At 39.0% G+C, this 26994-nt stretch overlaps 1 protein-coding gene across 1 annotated transcript; it reads left to right on the top strand.

The window, feature by feature from the left end:
* The first annotated feature begins 482 nt into the window (after positions 1-482).
* Positions 483-26794, top strand: fgd6 (FYVE, RhoGEF and PH domain containing 6). Its single transcript, XM_038300198.1, has 21 exons — positions 483-738; positions 3427-5353; positions 10870-10981; positions 14701-14768; positions 14840-14870; positions 18356-18507; positions 19181-19337; positions 19817-19904; positions 20843-20893; positions 20988-21046; positions 21121-21192; positions 21387-21455; positions 21719-21802; positions 21892-21971; positions 22053-22155; positions 23872-24015; positions 24093-24195; positions 24393-24487; positions 24568-24696; positions 24782-24930; positions 26424-26794. The coding sequence occupies exons 1-21, from the start codon at positions 729-731 to the stop codon at positions 26464-26466; spliced, it is 3726 nt and encodes a 1241-aa protein (XP_038156126.1). The 5' UTR covers positions 483-728; the 3' UTR covers positions 26467-26794.
* The last annotated feature ends 200 nt before the right edge of the window (positions 26795-26994 follow it).

The raw sequence follows: 26994 nt of genomic DNA, 5'->3' as shown, positions 1-26994 counted from the left end.
CTTTTTCTACAAAAGCTGATACTCCTATTGTTTTATTTTGGGGTATTTTGCATGATCAGGTCTCTCAAAGTGGCTTGCCGCTGTTTCCCCTGCCAATATGGCGCCCACGTTGACGTGAGCTTTATCATCGAAAATCGTTTAGAGTGCCCCAAGTGGTAGTAAAACGAAGCGGTACATTTTTGGGAAAGCAAAGGAAGGAAACGATGATCAATTTCAAAAATTAGCTTGAATTAACCGGAAACGGTTTTCTAAATAAATCAACCCTTAATCAAAACACATGAATGATATGAAACAAACGCAAATGTCGCTTCACCACATCTTGCTAAAAATAAATATCAAATAAAAGCAATATAATTTATATACTTAATCTAATTTTCGTGTAATTCTCCCAAATATCCAAACCGTGTTTTTAAATAGTAGTTTTATTTTGAAGGTTTTTAACCGGAAGCACCCACGTGTTGCGCTTCAATTCTGCATCTTACTGTTCGGAAAAGCACCGTGGCCGAAAACTTGGATAAAAAAAATGGAAAAAGTAACTGGCTCACCAACTTTATCGGTGTATGCGCTGGCAAGATAAGGAACAGCAGAAATGGAGCCCTTGCTTTTCTGCCTGCCTCGCTTTTCCCTCTGACAATGGAGTGGGGGGAAGATAGCCAGATTTTCTCGGAGTTCCATTGAAAGTATTTTTTTCTACTCATGGAGAAAGGAGCGAGAAGAAGTCGGGAGTCATGAGCACAGGTTCGTGTCGAAGCTAACTTTTCTTAGCTTAGAGATATATATTTTTTCCAGATAAAGCTAAACAACAATGTTTGTTTTTTCCAATTGTCGTTTTTGTACGGAGCCTTGATGTGAATAAAGCAAAAAGAGAGACATTTTTAACATCCCTAACGGTCGATTGCATCCACTGACTCCTTTTTTAATCCTACCCACAGTTAATTACAGTTTTTCATAATATCAGCTTTCAAAAACATAGAAAAGCATCGGTTTTGAGCTACATGTCGGTGCTTTTTAGAAGAAAGTTGTAACCCTTTGTGTTTGTGGCAGCTGGAAAGGCTAAATCCTTTGTCTTTAACATCTGTCCTGCTGTTGATGCAACAAGTCTGACCAATCATCTGTTACAGCGGTATAAACTGATAGTATCGGCTTGATTTTAAATTTCGCTGCGCAGTTTAGCTGAGTTGCACAAAATATGGAATCGCAATCAGTCAAGCTTTCTTGCACATGCAGCCAGATTCGTTAAAAATAACAAAAAACAAGCGTTTCCTGCTATTTCAAAGCTTTTCCTACTCGATGCACATATTTTTATGAACCGGATTTGTTGTTAGCATGCAAAGACACACTTTAAGTTGTACAATTTTATAACTACCTTATGATTAATATGATTAATAATTTATATTAAGGCCGAATTATAAAAAGGAACTTAAAAAAAAGAATATCGAAATAAACAAGTTAATCGTGATGATTTTAAGTTTATAACTTATGTTTATGGATAATTTTGAATTAGTTTTGGTAATGCTCAAAATCGCTATTCTTCAACTAAGTTATAAAAGTTTATAATTACCTCATGAAAACTAAAATTTTTAACTGGATATTAAGGCCGAATTCCAAAAAGAATATTAAAACAAAAGAATATCTAAATAAATAAGTTAAAAGAGATGATTTTATGTTTATAACTTATGTTTATAGATACTTTTGAATGGAGTTTGGTTATGCTCAAAATCGCTATTCTTGAATTAAGCTGTTAAAGTTTATAACTACCTTATGAAAACTAAACATTTTAACTGGATATTAAGGCCGAATTATACAAAGAAGATTAAAACAAAATAATATCTAAATAAATAAGTTAATCGGGATGATTTTATGTTTATAACTTATGTTTATAGTTCATTTTGAATGGAGTTTGGTAATGCTCAAAATCGCTATTCTTGAACTAAGTTCTAAAGGTTTATAATTACCTTATGAAAAATAAAATTTTTAACTGGATATTAAGGCCGAATTATAAAAAGAAACCTAAAACAAAATAATATCGAAATAAATAAGTTAATAGGGATGATTTTATGTTTATAACTTATGTTTAAAGATAAATTTGAATCAAGTTTGGTAATGCATGCAGCTTGCTTGTTTTGCAGCGCCTTTTTTCTCAGTTGTTGGCCTTTCAGGAAACATCCGCTTGATGACTCCACTTCTCATGGTGTCGGCTCGTGAGGAAGAAAGCGGAAAATATAGCACCACATCTGATTTCACAGCTCTTTTATTTGTCTGACCAGGGTGATGTTTGGTACTTTATTTAAACTGGGTTATTTCCCCTCCTTCCGAATTTAATTTACAGTCTGTGGAAAATTACATAACGACAGTTCAGTTCTACTAAGCCTTGACATCCACATGTGGCAGAGAAGTTGTTTATTTATTAGGCGTGCACAAACGAAAAATGAACCAAAATTTAAAAATTATTATATTAGTTTTAAAGAGCCTTATGAAAACATTCAAACTGCTTGTTGTTATGCAATATTATTCGATAAATGGACTTAAATTAGAGCATATTTTATTTTTACCTCAGTCAGTTTCAATGAAGAATGTCTGTTTAAAAAACGACATTATTCTCAAATGGGATCTGAAATTTGACTGGACCATTCTAGCACACATTGATCTGTAATTAACTCCTTATATGCTGGTGAAGATTCTCAGAGATTCAGGTCATAGTCATTCCAAAAAAGTAAAAAAAAACAATCTGCTGTACTTTGTTTCCAAGTTTGAAGACGTTTCGCTTCCCACCAAGGAAGCTTTTTCAATTCAAAATCCATCAAAAATTCAAAGTTTTGAATTGAAAAAGCTTCCTTGATGGGAAGCGAAACGCCTTCAAACTTGGAAACAAAGTCCAGCAGATTGTTTTTTAAACTTTTTTGGAATCTCAGCTCCTGCTGTATAAAAACACGCGCACATCATGACACTCCCACCACCGTAGTACGTCACAAGGGGGATGATGCATTTGATCAGTGCTAAGCAAGGGTCCAAAATTAGCCATGATGAAAACTATAATTTTAGTTCATGGTTGTAGCTTGATAAAAAAAAAAAATTCTAGGGGTGTAAATAATGTTGTACGACAGAAAACAGAAATGAAGGCATACTTAAATTAACTCTATTTGCAGTAAAAAAGTGAGATATAATAATAGAAACTTTAATGTTATTAGTAGAAAGATCAAAAGGTTGGTTTTCTATATTTTATTTAAAGAATGGCATCCTAATCTCTTTTTAAGTTTGAACCTCTGACCCTGCAATTGGCCCTTTGACCTCCATCTAAACTTCTGCTTGCAGCTGTCGGTGCTTACATTTCAGGAAGTGGGAATGGGGCATGCCTTTCCGAGGGAGATCCAGTAAGAAACTTGTTGATTTTCCATCATTTTCTCTCTCTTTTTATTTTATATGCAGGTGTAAAGAAGCCTCCATTAGCTCCCAAACCAAAACTCCCTGCTCCAACCAAGCCACCCATCGCCCCAAAGCCATGTCCTCTCTCCCAGTCTCCTCTTCTCTCCCAGCCCTCCCCTTCTACCCTTAAGAGGCCAAAGCCAGCTGTTGCTCCTAAACCGTGCCTTCCTCGATCCACGGCCACTTCTCCACCGCCTGTTTCGCCCCCGCCGCCAAAACCAGCCGAACCTTTCAGTCTCTCCCAGGAGGAGACTTTGGATGAGAACCTCTTTCATCTCAACTCCAAGAATGGGATCTTATCGCAGACAGGCAGGCGTGCGTCGGATTACATCATTCCCGCCTGCTCATGCTCTGGCGAGGAGTTCTCCAAGTGCCATCCGCAGGAAAATGGAGACTCGACTGAGTCTCCAGCAGATTTCCATAAAGAGCCTCTGCAGAATGGGGTTACCCCCGGCAATAGCACACAAGAGGAAGGGGAGCTCCAGACGAGGGCCCCACCTGTTTCTAAGGAGGAAAGGATTAGCAAAAAGCCAAGAGATAAACCTCAAAGACAGAGATACCTTGATAGAGGATTAGTTAACAAAGAGGCTGAGAGGACTGAGGAGGGAAAACGTGAGGAAAGTGGGGTTTCAGAACTTAAATATCCAGACGAGCTGACTGCGGCGCGTACGTCAGCCTGTGATGTTGCAGGCAACATCCCGACAATTTTCGCTCCATCGGAGCCTGAGGGAGACGGGGCCGATTCCATCAGCCGAACATTTCTAATCGGTTCCCAACCTGATCTACCAGTCCCTGCTGCTCCCAGTAAGCCTCTCCCAGTCCCCCACCCACGGAGGTTTAAAAAGCCGGCCCTGGTGAGGCAGGATGGCGTGGAGGGTGGCACTCAGGATCAGGTGGTGCTAGTGGAGGAACAGACAAATGAGCCTGAGGGCAAACTGAGAGAGGCTCCTCTGTCTGTCAGAACAGAGAACCAGGACGACTCTGAAACTCAGAGAGACTCGTGTTTGGTGGATTCAGAGACAGACGTCCCCGTTCCGCCTCCCAGACAGACCTCCCTCTCTCCACGCCTCCTCAGAACTGTCCGCTGTTCGCTCAACAAAAACACCTCCCACTCCTTAGACCTGCTCTCCCAACCTGACTCAGAGGGTCCCGGTAAAGAGGCTCAGCAGGTGGAGGAGGATGAGGAGGACGGGTACGGCGACTTTGAGCGGTACCCCATCTGCCACAGCCTCCCCAAGCAGATCAAACTGGGCTGTCACCCTCCGCTGGTCTACAGCCGGAAAGCCGTTTCTTCCGATGATCAGCAGTCCCCGAGGGCGCCGCCGAGGAAACCTCAGAGACACAGCCTGCCCGCACCGCCGCCGCCCTCCTTCTGTCCTCCTGCTCCTCCTCACGCCAGCACCCCCATGAGAGAGCTGCCCCCACCTCCTCAGGAGAAAACTGCCTGGCGCTTCTCCCGGCCCTGCGTCACTTTTTTCAGCCGTCAGATCCCCACCAGGAGCAGCGTGCCGCCTAAAAGCCGAGCGCCGGCGCTAGGGGGCAAGCAGAGGGCGCAGTCCTTCTCCGCAGCCGACCTGGCAACCCGGGCCAGCTCTTCCCAAAAGAGGAGCCTCTCCTTCCGCAAGCTGCTGGAGCTGCGGCTGTCTGTGAAGATGCTGCCAAAGCTGCTGGCCAAAGGGGGCCAGTCCCTGGACTGCGTCAGCTCGGACTCCAGTAGCGGGGACAAAAGCCTGGAGCGGCCCAGCAGCTGCATCCAGGACACGGATATTCACAGCGAAGATGTGGAGTATGAGAACGTGCAGCTGTATGACGAGATCCCAGAGTATATGAACCTGCCGTTCCACAGCGGCAGGCTGGGCTGGCAGGACGAAGGAGACGCTAACATCTACGAGGTGCAGGACCCCTTTCACAGCGAGCACGAATACGAGAGGTGGGCCGAAAATCTTTCTTATTCAGTTGGTGTTAGATGAAAGCAAAAGTTTAAAGCAGGAAAACTTTCACTTTGCTTGTTATTTTAATTCTTTTGATTTTCATGTCTTCTGCCTTTAAGCAGAAGAAAGTATAAAAAAGAAATCTCTATATTTGGATGTTAAACTCCTCCTGTTTCCCTTCGGTGTGAGAACTGTGACAGGTATAACAGGTGACCAAAGCAGCTCGTTACTAGAAGGCAGACATGCTCTGAGTCAGTGGCTTTGACTTTGAACGGAGCGCCGAGTGGGCCTGCTTTCCTGTGGGTTATTTCCAGTGAGCAGAGCAGGAAATGTTTGAGAATTGCAAAAATCACCACACAGCTCTAAATCAGGGAAAATATACCTCCAGCAACCACCATCCTTCTCCTCCTCCTCGTTCTGTCTGCCCTCGCACCACGTTTAACCTCTTTTTAACCTTATCCTGCTTTCTCTCCCAGCCACTGCCTCTGTTCACTGGTTGGTTCTCATGCTGAACAAAGAGCCAATAGAAAAGGGTAAATAAAAAATAAAAGCGTTTTTAACTGATTTTTTTTTTCATGGAGATTTTAACTACAGGAATAAAACAGGTAGGGCAAAAAAAGTAGCAAACATGGGATGATTATAGCAGGAAATGATTGGTAAGGAACTAAAATCTGTAACATATATTTGTATAAATTCACAAATAAATGCCGAATTAGTTTGATTCATTCTAATTCATAACAGGCTAAACATCTGGAGGCAAAACTATTATTTTTTGACACATTTCACATTTTTCTCACATAACTTTTCTACAAATGAAGCTTCTCTGGTTGCTTGTTTATGAAATCCAGTCGTATGTTTTTATTTCCTCACTGAAGTTGATTTCTGTGGTTAACATTCTGCAGAAATGGTCTGTCAGGGAAAGGAAAGTCTGGATATGCTGCAAAATGAATCATTAATCTCTTACAGTCTTTTAATGAAGCTTTGCCAACAAAAAAAAAATGGATTTTTGTCTCAAAACATTTGATCTGTCATTTTTGTCTCCATGTGTGACATCATAAAAATTGACAGCCTTGTTCAGCTCTGGATAGAAGTGTTAAAAGGGAAAACATTAGCAGACTCTTTTCCATGTACAGATATTTTTTTTTAAATTACAGCACTCCTCCAAAAAAGTTTTCTTATTTTATAGCTCTAAATATTTCAAGATACTAGGATAAATAAACTAAAAGGAGAAAAAAAAGCAGAAGAACACAAAATTGCAGCGTATCGAGACTGATGTTTATATAATCTAGCAAAAGATTTTTGTCCCTAGAGAGAAAAAAATGTTCTTAATAATTTGAGAAAATAATTTCGTTCTCTTGACTAAAGAAGCTTAGAGGCTCATCAACTATAAAAAAAATAATCAGTTATCATGAAAGAAAGCAAGAGTTTAATATCACTTTCATCACAACAAAAACATTTTTAGAGCTTTGGAGCTCAAGATAATTAAACCTTCATTATTACAGTGAAATCTGGATGTAATAATATATTTAAAATGTATGTTATGCTATTTTAAGATAGGATTAATACTGAAAAAAATCCTGATAAAGCAAATATTAAACATTTACTTCGATTAAACTGACTTAAAATCACATTTAAAGAGATAATGTGATAAAATTTCATAATAATGTGTTTATTGAGATGTTTGCTGTCAGATTTCGTAAAAAATCTGTTAGTTTTTATACTTTCCTTTGTTGTTTTTTTAACTTCCAGACTAAAATAAAACAGTTTATTCAGTTCAGTATTTATGATCGAGAAGTCAGCCGTGTTTATCATCTCAGAAGTCTTCTATTTCCTCTGGATATCGGATGCTGTCAGGATCCATTCTAGGTTCTGTTTTCTACAGATTTTATATCAGCCTTTAAAGCATCTAAGATGTGCACTGCTTCTTAATTCAGTCTGGTATGCAGAACTGGGGTGTTTGTTAAAGCGAAGACAGAAGCAGCCAGCGAATCCGTGGTGTTTCCCAGGCATCCGAGCCTGTTAAGTTTATGTAAGTAGCCTTGGGCTGTAAACAAGTGTCGCTCTGTGCCTGATCCACAATGCTGGAGAAACCGAATGGAGACAAGGAAGACGTGGAATAAAGAATCTGGGACAAAAAGGGAGAAATTTGGGCTTTTAGGTAAGAAAGAAAGGAAAAGAAAAGGATTTGTGTTTTTTTTTCTGCAATAACCATCCTGAAGCTTTGCATTTTCATTCTGGGAACAGAACTAAACAACTTTTAATTTCTCAGGTTGCAATCTCTCAGGATAGCATGGCTTTATTCAGCAGGAAACAAACAAAACAGGAAAGCCAGATCTAAACATTAAAGGCACAAACACATGTTGCTGCTTGTCCTAATCTGGCAGAGACCGCCTACTGTGGGAAGACCCGAGTGTGAGTGTCGATGAGCTGCCAGAAGCACGATAAGAGGCAGGTTTTAGGAGTGCAGGTTGAAATGTCTCAGCAAACATAACTGTTCTGGTAAAGGCTTGGCTCTAGGGGTGTGGAAAAAAATTCGTGATTTTTGGCTGCATGATATAATATCGGTCTTTTAGTTCCTAGTATCCATTTTTTAAGCAAATCATTTTTACCTAAAACTGAGGGAAAATGGGCTACCTTTGTACCGCCACTCAGGCAGATGGTGCTATGGAGCCCTTTTGCTGTGCGGCGCAGCGACATATCTGTGGTTGACGCACAGTGGAAGACGTGGGCTGACTCAAACCCCAAAGAACACGGACACCAAAATAACTGAGCGATCAATATCATCTGATGAACATATACAGAGGTTGCTTTTTTACCTATACATTTAGTTTTGATAGCAGGAAAAATATCGCAATATATGGTGATATGACAATATATAGATAATAACGTATCGTGACCCAAGTATCGTGGCACGAATCATATCGCAACACCCATGCCAATACCAGCTTGGCACAAGATTGATAAATGTAATGTCTATGTAAAACAAACGTTCCATGTTTGAGTCATTTAAAAATACAACTTAGATTAAAAAAAAGGAAAAATCAAATAAATAAATATATATATATATATATATATTAGGGGTGGAACAGTTCACAAAATCCACGGTTCGGTTCACGGTTTCATGGTCACGGTTTTCGGTTCAGTTCGGTATATGTTGATTGTTAGCCTGACATGTTGGTCGTGTTGCAAAATGCTTGCACACTGTTGCACTTTTATACACAACTTTCTTTTCGCCGTCATCATAGGTCACTCTAAATGCAAAGTGGTCCCATACAGCAGACCTATAAAGTGCTGCTGGCGCGTCTTCCAACTCCTGTTCTTTTCCACTCGCCATACGCACACAATTCTCCACAACAACTGATTTTTTTCTGCTACACCCGGCTAAGCTGCTTCGCTTCTTCTTCTTGTTTACTACTGGTGGTTGGCTTTGGTCGCAGTACCGCCACCTTCTGCTCTGGAGTGTAAACGCTTCGCCTGTGAGAAAAAGAAGCAGCGCATGAACGGAACGCAACACACGCGAATCGAACCGGGTATGCTGGGTTTGATTCCTGGCATAGAGTTTGCAAGTTCTCCCTGTGCATGCGTGGGTTCTCTCCAGGTACTCACTTCCTCCCACAAACTAAAAACATGAAAACATGGCTACTTCTGCAACAGCACACATCAAATGTCGCTTGGGTCTGGTCGCAAGCCAGTTTTGCTGCTATGCTTCTGCAACGTCGGTCTGGAATTTTTTTGGCAGTTTCCTGCCAAAGCGCAAGAGGGAGCCTATCCAAGAACTAGTGAGATCTTGGGCGGCGCCGTCGTGAGTGTTTATCTTCCAAAAAAACAATGGTCACGGTCACTCAGATGGATGAAGCATTGCTAGACATTGAAGAAGAACAGGTTCTGTTAATGGAGTTGGCAAAAAGACTGATTAACCTTTCGTCGTAGTCGTCCATTGTAGTTGTTCCTCGGTTTTTAAAAATGGCACCGAATAGAGAAGGACGACCACACAGACAGCTGGACAGGCATACCAAGGACCAATCACAGCTGCTTTTTGTCTGCTCACTTCAGCTTGAGGCCTGCACAGGTTTGCGAACATCCGATGTGTAGTCAGGATTTTTTTGAGGTGCAGGTCACAGAGTCAGATTTGACGGTTGCAGAGGCTATCCATCAGAAGTATAAATTGGCCTTAATTGTTGCGTGAATGGTTGTTTGTCCTGTTTGTCTCTGTGTTGCCCTGTGATGGACTGGTGACCTGTCCAGGTTGTGCACCGCCTCTCACCTATAGACAGCTTGAGATAGGCACCAGCACCCCTCGTGACCCCAGCAGGGATAAGCATAAATGAAAATGGATGAATGTTTTTTTTCTATAAACAGGATTTTGATTTAAAGTTTAGCTTGGAAGAAAGATGCAGCCGCCTCCATGCTTTATTTAAACCTAAACCAGGTTCCTGGTTTGTCTTAGAAGTTTTCTTTTATGCTGATTTTTAGCTCGTAAAATCCTCTTTTAGGAAACTTTTGCCATCTGATTATTAATCTAAAAAAGAATCGATTAGCAACGTAGTCGTTGGTTGCATCCCCGGTTAGGGTAACGTTGCAATGTTTGCGGCGATATCACCAATTCTGCTACGATGGGATCATCTTTCCATTCAAGCACAAGTCTGCTTTCCATAAAAACTCACAAGATGGAAAACGGATCTGACCATTTTATTTCTAAGCTCTAACAGGCATCACATATTTAAAACAAAAAAGATAGCATCCTGGCAATTATAAAAATAAAAGATAACTTTTTCCCTGCATTCCTTAATATCTGGAAAATATTTAATAGCGATGTTGTTTATAAAATCTTGTCTTGTCTTATATTTGGATATATGTCAGGTGTGGTTTTAGGGATAACACTTCCCCGATATAATAATGATATATATGATGTTATTTCCTCATGCTTGCATTATACAAACCAAGCAAAACTGCATCCAAGCTGAACTTGTGAATATGTTTGGAATTCAGTGACTTATCCTTGGCTGAGTTTAACCAGACCGTGATATCACTGAGATGCTTTGAGGTAAAATCCTCAACAAGCAGGAAACTCCTACGTTCTGACATTTCACTGAAAACAGGCTGAAATGTTTCTTTATATAATTATATGAAAAAAAGTTTCCACCTTCTCTTCACTCTTACATCCTCCATACCGTCGAGGTGTGCTTTGATTATTTTCATAGTTGTGGTCATTTATTTTTGGAGTTCAGTGGTTTGTTTAAAGGTTCTTTGAACCCTTCAGTGAAACGTTCCTTAAGAGTTTAAAGTTGGACTTTAAAGTGATTCATTTTTTATGTCACAGTTAGGTAGCTAAGGTTTGGACTGAGTTCATTCCACAAGATTTGTTTAAACTTTAATTACCAGGGAGTATTTTTCTAAACACTCATTCACTCTTCTGCCGCCCTACCTGTATCCTTTTCTGCAGACTCATGCATGATGAAAGAGGAGCTTATTCCTTCCCTGACCCTCACATCCTCTTTGTGTTTTCCCCAAACAGCGACTGGTTAAAGGACGATGTCCACTCTGAGGAGGAGGAGATGCACAGTTCAGACGAAGAGGACAACAGCTCTACCTCCAGCAAGGAGCACCTGGACGAGGCAGACAGACAGGTACTCTGATTTCATCCTGTCTGGAATTCAGGCAATTACAGAGCGCTTCAATGACTCACCCAGCAGTCAGAAAGTAATTAAGTATGAAATTAAACCCCAAACATTTGCTAATATGGTGTGATTCACAACTTCCACAACTGCTGAAGCCAGTTATGCAACCTTGAATTGTTGGAACTAACATATTAAAAATCACACATATAAATATAAATTACATTATTGTATTTAAAGGCAATATAAAATAGGGGGAAACATAATGATTAACTGCTGGAATTAGTTGCAAGTTAAACTTTTTGAAAATGCACAAATTGTGATGCACTTTATTTGACTAAACCTAACAGCTTATAAAGATCCACGGCTCAGTTGAAATGTGTTGATAGGACGGCCAGACCATCTTTAGAGAAGGTTAGAACATAAAGCCAAAAAGGTCAAAGGAAGTTTGCAATGTGTCGTGTAAAGGCTCCAGAAAACACGTAAAATACACTTATTTTTACCTATTACTCTGAACACAGCATTGTGGGGAATTTTTTGTTTTGATTTTTCTCCTCAGGTTAGCTGTTGAGAAGTAATTAGGGATGCACGATATTGGGATTTTGGCCAATATCTGATATGCCGATATTTTAAAACTCATGTAGCCGATAACCGATATCGGTACTGATGTTAAAGCTGGACAAAAATAAGTAGTCATTGAAAATAGCAGTTTTGTTTTCCATTTCTGACACTTTGAAAAATAATATACTCAAATATATTTTCATATGCTGATATCAAATTGATTTTTAAAAACGCGGTATCGATCTATTTTACTTTCAAAATCTCGTGAAATTTCATCGTTCTGTTACAAACTCTCGTGAGATTTTGCAAATTCTTGTGAGATTTTGTTAGTAAAATAGATCGATACCGCGTCAATATATCAACATATAAAAATATGGCAAAGTTTCTTGAATTTTCCGGGGAATTTTTAGCATAACAATGACATATAGCAATATTTCATTAGTAAAAGAGATTGATATGGTGTTTTTAAATGGCAATATATCAGCATATGAAGATATTGGGATATTTTAATGTATCAATATTTTTTCCCTCGTCTTTAGGAGTTTTTAAGTCTGTAAAAAAGAAGTTTTGGAGGAAGAAGAAGAAGTAGTATTATTTCTTTTTTTTTGACTTTAGAAACTCAGAAGCTGATCAAATATCGGGTTAAATATCGGTGGGGTGGCCGATGGCCGATATTCAGTTTTAAGGCCGATACAGGCCGATGTCGATAGGGGGCCGATTATATCGTCCATCCCTAGAAGTAATAGATGTTTTTTAAGTGTTAGACAGATCTTATTCCAGTCTTGTATATTATTTGTAGCGAATCATGAGTAAACCATCATTTTCTTTCTCTTGACACTTTTGACTACTTTCTGTTGCATATCAAATCCTAATAAATCTTTACAGTAGCTGTGTTTCCATTAAACATCAAGTTGAAATTACAAAAATAACTTTGCTAAATGGACACACTGCAGCTTTAAAAAAATCTCAGTGTTCTATAAATTTTTTTGACGCTTTATTGAGGTGGTTTTTGGTCACTTTGAAAAAAAAACAGGAAAATTGCCATGGAAACAGTGCCTTTTAAAAAGACAAAGAAGAAGAGCAGAAGTAGTTGGAGGATGATGGCGCCCAGTAGAGCTGTGTGTTTGCATCTGCGGCTCCCGTGTTGTTTTCAAGAGTTATTGCATTAACCAACATATGCACATAAGACATAAGACAACATAAGAGTGAACTGAAAATCTACTTGTTTAAGAAAGCCTTTTAATTCTAGTAGATTAAGGTTTGTTTTATGACCATGTCTTTGTGACTATAAATGCATATTTGTTTGTATTGTAATTTTGTGAAGCACTTTGTTACCTCTATGTCTGTGAAAGGTGCTATATAAATAAGCATTACTTATTTACTTACCTAATAGAAATAAAGGAATTGTCAAACTTTGCTATTTGATATTAGTAGAAAATCAACATAGTGTCACGATTTGGTGTTGGATTGAGGACCCGAAAGCAGAGGCAAGTAGGCAGAGGTGAATTTAGGTGGGTTTAATGAGGTCCACAGGTACAGAGGCAGGAATAAAAAAATCCAACAAAAATAACAAACAAACCAGAACCAAGGAGACATCTGGGGAAACCAAACTCTAGGAGCCAGGGAGAGACGAGGTAAGCAGACAGACGTTAGACGAGGATCCAGCCAACAGGAACTGAAGAGGGAGGGCTTTTAAAGGGGACAGAGACAAAGAGAGGGCTAACGAGAGGATTGGAAACAGTTGAGAACAGAGCAGAAAACAGAGCTAGGGATAGAGGACACAAGAGGGCAGCAGAGGACAACAAATGGAAAATCTGGACAGGAACTAACAAGAAAACAACAAAATAATAATTAAACACTAAAACAAGGAGCAAAGTAAAACTAAATACTCTAAATAAACATAACAAAACCAAGACTGTGACACATAGTTTTGCGCACATTTGTAATGGAAACTCAGCTGTTGATTCTAACATGATAAAAAAGAATAAAAGTTATGAACACCCTTTTAAAGAAATGTACCTTTAAAGTAGGGATGGGCACCTTTGTGAAAAGTTCGAGACATGAGAATTTAGATTTTTCGTCAAACTAATAAATAAGAAAAAAACTTCAGAAGCTGGGTGAATTTTTAATTTTTAGTACTTTTTTTGTTTGTTTTGTTGTTTTGTTTGTATGTTTGGGGCATTGCAAATAATTAAATGCCGTTACCACAAGATATTTGGTCATATAAATCATATAAGTCTTTAAGTGACTGCTGTCCTGAAGAAGCTGTGGGGCTATGCTTGCTGCACTGCAAAAAATTCTAATCTCAAATGAGTAAAATAAGTGCATTCTTTCTTGAATTAATGAGGTAAGTGTAACACTTTGCCAATGGAACAAGACAATTTACATTTAAAATAAGAAAAAACGATTACATTGTCTTATTTCAAGTGTGTATTATCTAATTATCTTATTTTAAGAGTAAAAATACAAATTCCATTGGCAAATCATCTTATTTTCCTGCTCAAATGTACTTAATTTAAGACTTTTTTACTCATTTCTAGATTGTTTTTGCAGTGTGTGGTAAGCAGTCACAGCCACAGAGATACCGACATTTTTTTTACAATTATTACAATAATGTCAGCCGATGTCGTGATAAGATTTTAAGTACAAATTGGCCAGTCCTACTTTCAGGGTGAAAACATCTGGAGTGAAAAGAGAGCCGACCTCAGGAAGCTTTTGAAGCTGACTGACAGTATCAACACTCGCATGCTGCCCAGCATGTTTGCTGCCTGTGACAGGCGTTTAGAAGTGGATGATTGTGTGTTGAAAGCAGGGGGGGAGAGCAAACATAGGGGCTGCAGGTTCAGGAATAGCTCCCTCTCTCTTTGAACCATTTTTTCCCCCCCTTCCTTTATTCGTCCTGCATGACCTGCTCCATGATGCTGTCAACACTTGTGTCTGAAGCCCCTCAATGCTCCACAAATACAGCCTTACTGTAGATAGGAGCAGTCAGGCAGGGGCCAAATTAAGTGAGCAGGCAGCAGCAGAAAGAGACCAAACGAGACGTCGTTCTGTGATTTTTAAACACCAGGAGATGATCATGGTGACCTGCAGTGAGTCTGTGAGTTAAAGCTGTTTGGGTTTCACCTTTTCTGGAGGATCGTCTTACTGTTTGTGTTTGTTATCATCAGCAGGAGGATGAGATGAAGAGGAAGAAGGTGGTGCACATTGCCCAGGAAATCATGAGCTCAGAGAAAGTGTGAGTGTCTCAGACTAAAAACTTGTGTTTAAAAGTGATTTAAAATCATTTATCATGCTTTTTCTTTGCAGGTTTGTGGATGTCCTAAAGCTTCTTCACATAGTAAGTGTTGTGTTTACTCATCTCTAGTCAAAGGACATGTGGTGCCCTCTGTGAAGCAGAAAGACAGGATTAGTTTTTGTGCCGACGCTGTTTGAGTGGAGATGAAAGCTTTTTCTCTTGATGTGTGGTGTGTTAAAGGGGTTTACTGGTTTGACTGGGACAGCGGCAGGCAGGTAAATATGTTACCACAATGAGGAGAGAGCTGCTTTGATCCTTTCTTTAAATAAAACCACCGTAAAGGGAGTGAATTTGTTTTAATCTAAGAGAAAACTTTAAAGAGACAATTAACCTCCCATAAGGTTGGAGAGTGTTCTTGTGTGCGTTGGCATCTGTTTTCTGTTGTGACGTTGGTTGATGAATTAAAAGAAGCCGTACATGTCCACCAGAAGAGTGGCCATTTTTAAGACAATGTTTTGCCCTTTTACTTTAATTTTAATCATCAAAAAGCTGCTTCACTGAAAGGTGAAAATGGTTTTTTTAGGATAAGAAGGAACCGATAATATATTGAAGCGTGTCTTACGCAATAAAATCCCAATAGATACTCTGAGGAAGAGAGATTTCTTTGTTCCGATAACATTGTTTTATTTTTATGTAGTTAGTTATTTGATCAAACTATCCATTCCTTTTTTTAAACTTAGTTTTGAACATGTAATTCAAGTCTAGAGTGATAAAAGAAACCATACTTGTTTAACTTTCCTGAGAAATCATTGATTTTAAGTCTTTTGTGCTGTTTATAGTTCCATCAGTTCTTTCCCTCTAAATCAGAGGTTCCCAAACCGTTCAGCTTCAGACCCACAAAATAATACCAGCATGGTGTCAGAACCCGTACCTTTGGTTGGAATACAAATATACAATAAATAAATAAAAAAAGAAACTGTCAACCACAGGATAAAAAGACAATTAAAACCACTATAATTGGTTATTTGTTTTAATATCTTTAAACACATAAATATCCCTCATCATCAATATTTATCTTTAGTTTAATTTCTGTTGTAGATTTCTAGACCCTTTGCTCGTTAAACCGCCCCAACCTTGGGAACCGATGCTTTAAATAAGATTATCTTATAGGCAGTTAATTGTTAGTACCACTGGACGAAACACCTCTTTAAACCCGGGAATTTAGTGGCAAATGACGCATCAAATGACTTGGCAAGTGACGCGGGTTAAAAGGGCCTTAAAGGTATACTATGCAACCGGTGTTGATTTTCCAGCGCGGCTCCCCCCAGAGGGCGAAAGTAAAAGTGCACTGTCGTAAATATGCTCAGCTGTTCTCCTGGTTTCTCCGTCAAGCCAGGCGCGGTTGTTTTGAGGTTAGCAGACAGGCGAACGCAACGAATCACCATGTCTGCTGCGGTAAGTGACTATTTTGTTCCAATTTTCGAGTTTGAAAATTTAGCATGGTTCCGACATGGGCTTTCGCTGTTTTCTCGCTGGTTCCGCCATAATAACTGCACAAATATCGCCACTGCGCTAGCAACGAGCATGCCTTTCACTGGGGGCGTGTAGCAGTTCTCGCCGTTAAACAAGAGCGACTCTCGCGATGCACCAGACTTCTGAGCCTGTGGGTGCGGGCCAAGGGCTCCTGCAATTGCAAGTACGGTATTTCCCCTACAGACCACCAGGGCGGCCGAGAAAACCTTTGTTCGACCTGAAATGACTCATTTAATCATCCAAAACGTTATGGAACACATTAATTAACTGAAAAATGGTGCATAGTATGCCTTTAAAAGAGCTCAGTTCCAATCGGTTTACTGTGGGAAGATAACCAAGGTTGACCCGCTAATTTATGTGATACCATTGAGCGCAACATACGGAGATCAACATATTGCGCTGGTCCCATCTTATATAAAAAGCCAAAACAACTCTGTTCGCAATCGATAAACATGCTGCAGCATTGGTGAGAGAGATTCGGACAGACAAAAGAACAAAACAATAAAGAAAACTTACTGCACCAAATGTTGATCGTTAGCGGGTCGACCCATGGTTGAAAAACCTGTGTTGACCCGCTACTTTAATTGGGAAAGAGGCTTAAACGGTGGTGTGCCTCAGGGTCGAGTTGTTGGCTCCCTTCTGTTTTCTATTCTCCTTGTGAAACTTATTTATAACAATGGTATAAACTGCATTTCTTTACAGATGACTCTTAACTATAGATGGATGTAAAGTTATATTCACTCTACTGTCAGGAAATCCTTTGCATTTCTCTGAGTCAGAGCACAATTTTAAACAGATGTCATGTCTCTGTCTCTAAAACCTATAGGGAGCCATTTCATTCTCACAGTTTATCCGTCGTGACTTTCTTGTGAAGGAGGCAAACGTTTGAATTACAGAGCGTCAATAGAGAAAGTCACATATAAAGAGAAATATATTCACATTCCCTTTGGTTTGTTGTTGATACGGAGAGTTTAGATTTATGAGCCAGCGGCGTCATTTTATCAAATTAGCAGAGAAAAATCATGATCAGTCAGTTGTGCCCTGAATCAATTTTCTAACTGTCTAAGCACAATGAAATATGGCCTCATGCTGCAGCTTGGGAAGTTTATATCTGGCCCTAAACTAAAGGCTATCTCAGAACTGCCACTGTTTAAATAAATGTAAGCCTCCAAAATGATGCTTTTATCCTTTAAATGCTGCATTAGTCATTTATTGTCATCTTGTTGTGTCCAATATTTATATCTATGCTGTCCCATTAGTTTACTAATGGGGATCATTGACCAGCTGACTACAGGATGTTTAGCTTTGTATAGAAAATCATCCATAAACATCCCCACTGCACCCAGAAATCTGCTTTTCATCCCCACTGAGTATAATTACAGAATCACTTTAAATACCTGGAATAAAGTAAGGTTAAGACGCTTATGTGACACTTGGATTTTTCTATTGAATATTTTTCTTTCAGACAATCAAAACATGAACTTCTATTAGCCTTTGTTTATTAAGGACACACATAGAATTTAAATAAGTATAGAAAGCTCCTAATAGCCTGTTGATGTGGCTCTAGTGTCCACCTGTCTGATAGCTTTAGTAAAACAACGGCTTGTTTAGTAGAAATCCCTGCTGGGGGAAGGGCCAGAAGTGGAGCCCTGGCCAACAGAAGAGGTCAGATAACATTCTTCTGGCTCTGCAGCAGCTGCTTCCTAAGGCTGCAAGCCATGACCTCAGCACATGCATGCCTATCATAATTCTGTTTCCTATCTGCTCATTTTTCTGAATCTGTTAGATCTTGATGTAATTTCATGATATGCACTCTACTGTTCGGAGATCCTCTGTATTTCTTTGAGTCAGAGCAGAATTTGAAGAGGACATCATGTCCCTGCTCGGCCTCCCTGCTTCCTCCCAGGTGCATGTCGGTGCACTTGGCAAACTCAAAATGCTGACTTTACTGATTTATAAAACGAGTGAGAGGGAGCAGGCAGTTTATGACCAGGTGTTCCTGTTCAGCTGCAGCGCAGTCCTGTCCATGATTTTTACCCCGTTTTTCTCTTTAGGACTTTCGGGATGCTGTTGCCAAGGCAACGCGTCAGAACGGGAAGCCAGTGGTGGAAGAGCGGATCCTCAGTCAGATTCTCTACTACCTGCCGCAGCTGTACCAGCTGAACAAAGACCTGCTGAGGGAGCTGGAGGAGAGGGTGGCACACTGGTAATCTAACATTCAAACTAATGCGCATCCTATCAGAACACCGTCAGGTCACTTCTGATTGGCTTAAAAACAAAACCAAATGAAAGGTTTACGGAGACCTTTTCACTGCAAAAACAATCTAGAAATAAGTAAAGATTTCTTAAATTAAGTGTATTTACCCTTAATTTAAGTAGGTAAGTAAGAGGATTTGCCAATAGAATGAGTATTTTTACTCTTAAAATAAGATAATTAGATAACTTGAAATAAGAAAATGCAATTGTTTTTTTCTTTTTTTCTGGAGCTACATCAAACTGACCAAAATTCTTCCACAGTTAAAGACACCCAAAGTGTCAATTTTGCTTTTTTACCTGTTGGTTTTTTTATTTATTGATTGATTTTTTTTTTTTTTTTGTTACATTTTAAAATTTTTGAGGATCTGGAACCTTCTAATTCGATAAAAAGGCAAAAACAGGACAAATCTATAAGGGAGAAAATACTTTTCTCATCACTGTATGATCGTTTCTACTTTTTTTAGTCTTATTTCTCCACCAACTCTAGTTTCTCAAAGGAGAGCCTGTTTTATTACTTGAATGGAGATAAAATGGAAACTAAAATGTCTTCAAATAACCTTTAGGTCGCTGGATTTATTAGTCTCCTCAGCTTACCGACAAACTTACTGCCGATCTGTTTACAGGAGCGACCATCAGAGATTGTCGGACATCTTTGTCCAGAAAGGTCCCTACCTGAAGATGTATTCCACCTACATCCGGCAGTTTGACAACAACGTGGCTCTGCTGGATGAGCAGTGCAGGAAGAACCCGGCGTTTGCGTCTGTCGTCCGAGAGTTTGAGGTAATTATTTCATGTGTATTTTCTAGATTGCAGCAGCATAAATTCACATCCACCTCAACGAGAAAAATCTCAGTGTTGGGGGAAAAAATTCTATTGAAAATTAGCTGTACATTAAAATAGTGTAGTTCAAATGAAGACAGATGGTCAGTAGACTTCTCCTTTTGGTAAAAACGGGCTTTTAAAAAGTAAACAGACAGGATATTAAGAATTTCTCCAAAGGGGGTTTTATTAAATACATTTCTAATCTTAAATTGGGATAATTTTTATATTTTCAGTGTAAAATTATGCTGCAGCAATGAAAAATTAATTCATTTAAAGGCTTTTTGCTGAACAAGAATTAAAGCGTTTAATGCAAACAAGGTTACTGGTACCTTTGCATCAAAGCAACTCAAATTAAAATAATTTTAAAGCTGTGTTTGTCAGCGTTTGTGTCTTCGTATGCAATCTTCGAAAGCTTTGTGTTTGTTTTTTTGACTCAGATGAGTCCACGATGTGCCAGCCTGGCTCTGAAACACTACCTTCTGAAACCAGTGCAGAGGATCCCTCAGTACCAGCTGCTGCTCACAGGTACAAACTCCTTCTCCTTCTCTGCTCTGTCCTCTCAGCACTCCAGGTCAACACTTTATTAGATCATGGCACCACTTTATTGGCAGCACGAGAATGAGGATGCTCTGTTGGCAGACACTTATGTAGCATATCGCCACCTTGTGGACTGAAGCAAAAATACATCCTGCATCTAAGTAAAACAATTCTAACATTGTGAAAAAGTGAAAAATTACAAATGTTGGTTTAGTTTCTTAATTTATTGTCAGTGGCATACATTTATACAGAGAATAGACTAAAGATAATTAATTAATTAAAGAGCATGTCTGGGTTTGAGAAGGGTTTCAAAATATAGGTTGATTTTTTTTTTATGGTGAACAAAAGTTCAGCCAAACTAAAATTAACTATTTTGTTGATTTTTATATGTCTAAAAAATGGAAGATTAAAGGAAGGAACCTCTAGGTGCTAAAAAAGGGAATCTTAAATTTAAATTACCTTAAAGAATTATTAGAATGCGACTAAAATTTAAAATAAGTTGGCATAAAATTAAATGATTATATTCTGAATTGAATTAAAAATGAATAAAGTATCAGTAAAAGTAACGGGATGAAAATAAATAAGCTTTTAATAAAGAGTGAAGGTAAACATTAAATGGTAGAAATGCTTTAAATGTTAAAAATAATACATGAACGTTAAAGCAGAATGACCAAAATATTTATTTAAATGTGACAGAAAAATGAAGGCAACTGTGTCGATAATAAACAGCAGAGGTGAAATATGACAGGATGAAATAAAAAGATGAAGCAGTAAAACTGAAACAGGATCACAATCTTACTTTGTGAGATAAGACCAGGAAATAATGAATAACCATTCTAGATATTTAAAAAAACAAAAAAAACAAACTGACACATAGTTGAGTTTTGCTGGGAAATGATGTGTTTAAACATTTTACTCTTTTGCAGATTATCTGAAGAACCTCCCTGAGGACTCTGAGGACTATAAAGACACACAAAGTTAGTTGAGAATCTGTGTTTTTTTCTTGCATCGACTGTTTTAAGGTTTAAAATACACCCTTCACTGATTTTTTTATGTGTCCTCACCATGCAGCTGCACTCAGCGTCGTGAAGGAAGTAGCCAATCATGCCAATGACATCATGAAGCAAGGGGTAAGGCTTTTAATCACGTTAGTTTTGCAGAATCAGCCGCCCCTCCTCCTCATGTGCATGTTGCTGTTTTGCAGGATAACTTTCAGAAGCTGATGCAGATTCAGTACAGTCTCAACGGCCAGCATGAGATCGTTCAGCCAGGCAGGGTACGTCCTACAACTTTAATAATATAAAAATCCTGTCAAAAGCACCAGATTAGGGAATGTCAGACTTTTATTTACATGTTAAAAAAAGTGATGGAGGGTCACAGTGTGGGAGTCTGTTCAGAGCCTTGGAGGACGGCCGCTCAGCCTTTGGACCTGGCATTGCAAACATTAGGCAAACATGTCTCTCTTTCCAGGTGTTTCTGAAGGAGGGGACGCTGATGAAGCTGTCTAGGAAAGTCATGCAGCCGCGGATGTTTTTCCTGGTAAGCCACACGTTTCAGCTGCAGCCATTAATTAAAACATGAATTCGCAGTTGCATTTAATTGGTTAACCAATTTATTCCAGCTTTTAACTCCATTTGTAAAATGATTGATCAGAAAACAACTACCTCTGCTGATAAGATCTTTATTTAAATATTTAGTCTATATTTATTTGTCCGTTTGGACTGATCTATATTTGTAGGAGCATCATAAAAAAAATTTTCACCCTCTTTTCATTGCTAGTGTTTTATTTCCATTTGTTTCAGTTCAACGATGCTCTCATGTACACCACTCCGGTCCAGTCTGCCCAGTATAAACTCAACAGCGTTCTGTCTCTGGCTGGAATGAAGGTTAGAGGCACAACAAGCGGGTGGTTTTACTAATAATTCTCATTACCATCAGTTTATAAAACCACATTTTGATTCTTTTTTATTCCCAGGTGAGTAAGCCCAGTCAGGAGGCCTATCAGAATGAGCTAAACATCGAAAGCGTTGAGCGCTCCTTCATCCTGTCCGCCAGGTCAGCACTCGGCCCCCGGAACAATCCGACCTTAAAGGTGTTAACTGTGACTTTGAGTTCTGTCCTACTTTGTGTTTGCAGCTCGGCTAAAGAGAGAGATGAGTGGCTGGAGGCCATCGGCAAGGCTATCGAAGATTACACCAAGAAGAAAATAACTTTCATATCGAGCCGAAGTCAGGAAGAGGTAACTATTAATCAGTGTGACACCCAGAGATGAACACATTCATTACACAAAGATTTATTTCATGTTTTCCCTCCCATTAACTTTGATGCTTATAGCTTATTAAACCAGTAAATAACAGCATTGGGGTAAATGTTCTATATTCTGCTGTTGCTTTATTGATCAACGTCTAACTCTGGGTTTAAAGAGAACCAAAACAATCAATTGTAATCAAGATTAGGGCTGAAACAATTAATCGGATTAATCGATTATTGAAATAATCGCCATCTAATTCAGTAATTGATTAATCGTTAACTGGAGTAAAGAGACTCTAAAACAGGGGTAAACAATTAAAAATCTGCGGGGTCTGAATAAAGAAAATCACCAACCAGTAAAGGTCCAGAGATGTTTTTAATTATTATCTGTTACTTTAAACAGAATTTAACACTAAAATAAAATTTGTTTTTTATGCATCCATGTTATACATAGAATTTTTAATTAAAACAAATATATATACATTTTTTTTTTTTTTTTTTGAAGTAGAGAACAACAATCGCTCAGTTTGGTATGTAGGCAGTTTCCTGATTCACATATTTTATAAAACACCTGAACTGACCGATTGTTTTTTCTTTTTTCTGTCTTAATGAGAGCAGAGGGCTTTAGGCTGCCCTGCAAGGATTTAAACCTGGGTTTGAATGGAGACTAAGCCGTTCTAAAGCACATATCAAGGAGCTCATTTTGAGCCTGGATCCATATTTATATTTGATTCTGTTCAAGATGGAGAATCCTGCTTCACAGCAGCAGGTTGAGCCAAACATCCTCTAAATGTTCAGGGTCATCTTTGAGCACCATTTCACTTTTCTTTCACCAGTTCACCACAGTTCTTCCAGCAGTCCAAACTTTCTCTGCTCTCTTTTTCTCATCATCTTCTCCTTCTTTCCCATCGCTTGCCACAGGTTTCTGTGTCTAAAAGTAGCAGCAGCAGCAACCCAGACTGAAAGCAGCTCATTGGCTAATTTGTATCCCGTGTAGCCTGGTTTCGGACACTCCGGAGGGCTTTATCATATTAACAGGAGAAGCAGTGCAAGTGAAGTTAGACACTGTCGTCGAACAACATGCAGTAATTTATAAATGTTTTAAATCAGGTTGGTCCGGTCTGGATCTGGAACCACCTGCTGGGTCCAGATCCAGACCGCGGTCCGCTAATCCGTGACCTCTGCAATAAAAAACATGCCTTTAGTTGACAGAGACACCCACTTTGAGTAGTAAATATACCAAAATTGTAAAAAAAAAATATATATAAATATTCTCCATTTAAGATAAAAAAAATAATAATTTTGTCAATAAGCTCTAGCCAGAACTCTACAAGTGGAAAAGTTTAAGTTTCACCTGGTTTAATTTCATAAAAAAGTTTTATTTAAGGAATTTTTGTCTGAGTATTAATCGATTAATCAAAAGGAATAATCGACAGATTAATCGATTTGCAAAATAATCATTAGTTGCAGCCCTAGTCAAGACCATACCAACCTAGGCCAAGGAGTACCAAGACAAGATGCTAAAGAAACTAGCTGCTCATGGAGAGCTCTTTCTAAGAAATTAAATCGAACGCTGATTGGAAGAAAAAAGCACTGCTAATAAACATGCAAGAAAATAATGATTAACCACATCCTTATAAACCTTTAAACAACTTTTATTTTGTTAAAATGTGCAAATAAATTAATACCATCTCTGTCCATACAGGCGGAAGGTGTCGTTGACAGCGGCGCCCCTTTAGGCTCAAAAGCTCCCATATGGATTCCAGACCTGAGAGCCACCATGTGCATGATCTGCACCTGCGAGTTCACCCTCACATGGAGGAGGCATCACTGCCGGGCCTGTGGGAAGGTCTGCAGACATTAGGATGAGCCTTCAGCGTAATAAAAAACTCCACTCCTAACCGCAGCTCCACGTCTGTCTGATAGGTGGTGTGTCAGGCCTGCTCTACTAATAAGTACTACCTGGAGTACTTGAAGAACCAACCGGCTCGCGTGTGCGACCACTGCTTCGCCAAGCTTCAGGAAAACAGTAATGAAAACCAGCTGCGGTTTTTTTTTTTTTTTACTTTGTTATGTGGATTTGATGCATACAGTCGATATCTTACCCTGAGTAGTTAAAGCAAGCTGAATTTCTTTCACTGGCAAAACTATAATTTGTATGTAAAACTATGCAAAACCTCAGATAAAACAAACAATTTTCATGTTTTATAATATTATCCATTCCAGGTGACCGCAGAGCTTCATCATCAACATCTCCAATTAAATCTGGAGCGTTTTCCTTCACAAGAAAACAGAAGAAGATCCCCGCTGCACTAAAAGAGGTACAAAGCAGCTCAGCGTTTTTCCCAGTTTAGAGAGCGACTTAAGGATCCTAAGATCCGTCTCATCTTTCCGCGTCCAGGTGTCCGCCAACACAGAAAACTCCTCCATGAGCGGCTACCTACACAGGTCCAAAGGCAACAAGAAGCAATGGAAAAGGCTGTGGTTCGTCATAAAGAATAAAGTTCTGTACACCTACGCTGCTAGCGAGGTAATCCGCCTGAGCCTGCTGATGTTTTCATAGACGCCACGCCGCTCTGCTCCCTCTAACACTGAGCGGTTCTGTTTTGGCGTAGGACGTGGCGGCGCTGGAGAGCCAACCTTTGCTGGGTTTCTTCCTGAGGGAGGAGAAGAACGGGCCGGCTCAGAAGCTGCAGTTCAAGCTCTATCACAAAAACACGCTGTTCTACATATTCAAGGCAGACGACATTCCCACGGCGCAGAGGTGGGAAAATCCATCACTCTATTTTTATCAGTTTTTTATCAGTTTCACTACCAAAATATTTTCTATAAATCAAGATAGACTCTAAGATTATGGAAGTAAATCTGTGTCGCTGGGATTTGAATTAAAAATGCCACAGAAATTTAAATGTATGTTTTTTCTTACTGTTTCAGTGTTAAAATATATTCAGAACACATTTTTTTACCTAAAAAAAAAAATCATTGTCATTATTTCTACACAGTTGAAATTTCATTTGTTATTTTTTCTTCAAGCTAAAAATTCACATTACTATTTCAAAGTGATTACATTTTCAATACTTATTTTTCAGTTTAATTTTTGAGTATTAAAAAAATCTGAAGATAAAAAAATTCAACCTTTCAAAATTCAAACTCTTATATTTTCAGCCTCCTGAGATTCAACTCGCTCTTTTTCACTGTCTTAAATTCGGCGTCTAAATTCAGCGTAAAAAGGGAAGGGTTACTTCGGGTCACAGACATTAGCAATGGATTGTGGCGTCCAACACCCAGCCAATCCCGTTACGTTTTCTTAGTCACGTGACGCTTGTGGTGCTCATAGCGAAGGAAAACCAGCATGACTGAGCCGGACATGCAAGCTAACGCTAACTCAACGGTGAGTTTATTACTTTCATTTTTCTGTAGTTGAGTTAGCGTTAGCTTGTATGACCGGCTCAGTCATGCTGCAAGCTAACACTAACTCAACTACAGAAAAATTAAAATAATAAACTCACCGTTGAGTTAGCGTTAGCTTGTATGACCGGCTCAGTCATGCTGCAAGCTAACGCTAACTCAACTACAGAAAAATGAAAGTAATAAACTCACCATTGAAATAAATTTCGGTGGCATTTTTAATTCAAATCCCAGCGACACAAATTTACTTCCATATAAGATAGAATATTTAGCTAAATATATACTGGAAAAAGTAACGTAGAAAACGATTAAACAATTCTGCTAAGTACTATTTCTAAACAGCTGATATTTTTCCTCTGTTTATCTTTGTTTTAACACGTTTCAAAAAAAGAAATATGTGCATAAAATATGCAACAAAAATATAATAATATAGAAATAGACACCAGAAAAGGGTAAAGAAGAGTAAAGCGAACAATTAAAAACAGCCATAGTAGAGTTTGAACAGGAGGGTTTACATTTTACACATTTTTTTCCTTCAGTTTGTTTAAAGTAAAGATAAACGATGTCAGATAAAAAGAGGTGCTTTTAAGGATTTTTTTGAAATCTAACTTTCTAGATTTAGATCTAACTCTTGTTCAGAGTTAAATACAAGACAACAATGAGAGCACTGGTGAACATTTAAAAGCTAGTTTTGTTTTAGGTTTCGTTATACAGTAAAAATCTCACATTATCTGTAAAAAAATATATTAAATCCTTAAGCGGGAAAAACAGCTTTACCCACAGTAAAAAAAACAAAATCTGTTCAGCTAAAAAAAATCAACAAAGGCTTTTTTGTGCTTTCATCTTTAGATGGATCGAAGCCTTCCAGGAGGCCATGATTCTGGAGCAGTAGTCGCTTCTGCTGTCAGTGATCAGCTCCAGGAGGAGCTGCAGGCGGGCGGATAGTAAACTGCACATGAAGACATTTGGACAAGCTCCAGCTTCTGATGCTCGGCAATGTGGACCGAGTTCGGAGCCCGTCACAACCGCAGGTCAACGGTCAAGTCCAGAAAGCACGTGTGAGGAAGTACGACCAAAACTGTGCAACAGCTGCTTTAAAGCCGAGAGGCCTGGGGACGAGTTTCAAAATGCTTTCAGATGAAGGAATCACTTTTTTGTAAAGCAGCATACACTCACTGGTAAAAAGGAAAGCTGTGGAGATGTAAATATTAAGTAATATAATGGTCAGCAGGGCGTGGCTCCTTCTGGCCTTGATATAATGGTTAAAGTTGGATTCTTCCCTACAGATACAGGAAATGTGAGTTTAAAAATAGGATGTATCTCGTATAGAGAAACAGTATGTTTAGTCTAAGTTCAAAGATCCCCAGTGGACGTACTGTAACACCCTTTAAAAGGAGGGTAAACCCAAATAGCTTATTGC

This window comes from Cyprinodon tularosa, unplaced genomic scaffold (genome assembly GCF_016077235.1).
Source record: "Cyprinodon tularosa strain WSP-4 unplaced genomic scaffold, ASM1607723v1 ctg442, whole genome shotgun sequence".
NCBI lineage: Eukaryota > Metazoa > Chordata > Actinopteri > Cyprinodontiformes > Cyprinodontidae > Cyprinodon > Cyprinodon tularosa.
Note: the sequence above shows the minus strand (reverse complement) of the source record. Positions and strands in the feature narration are given on the sequence as shown.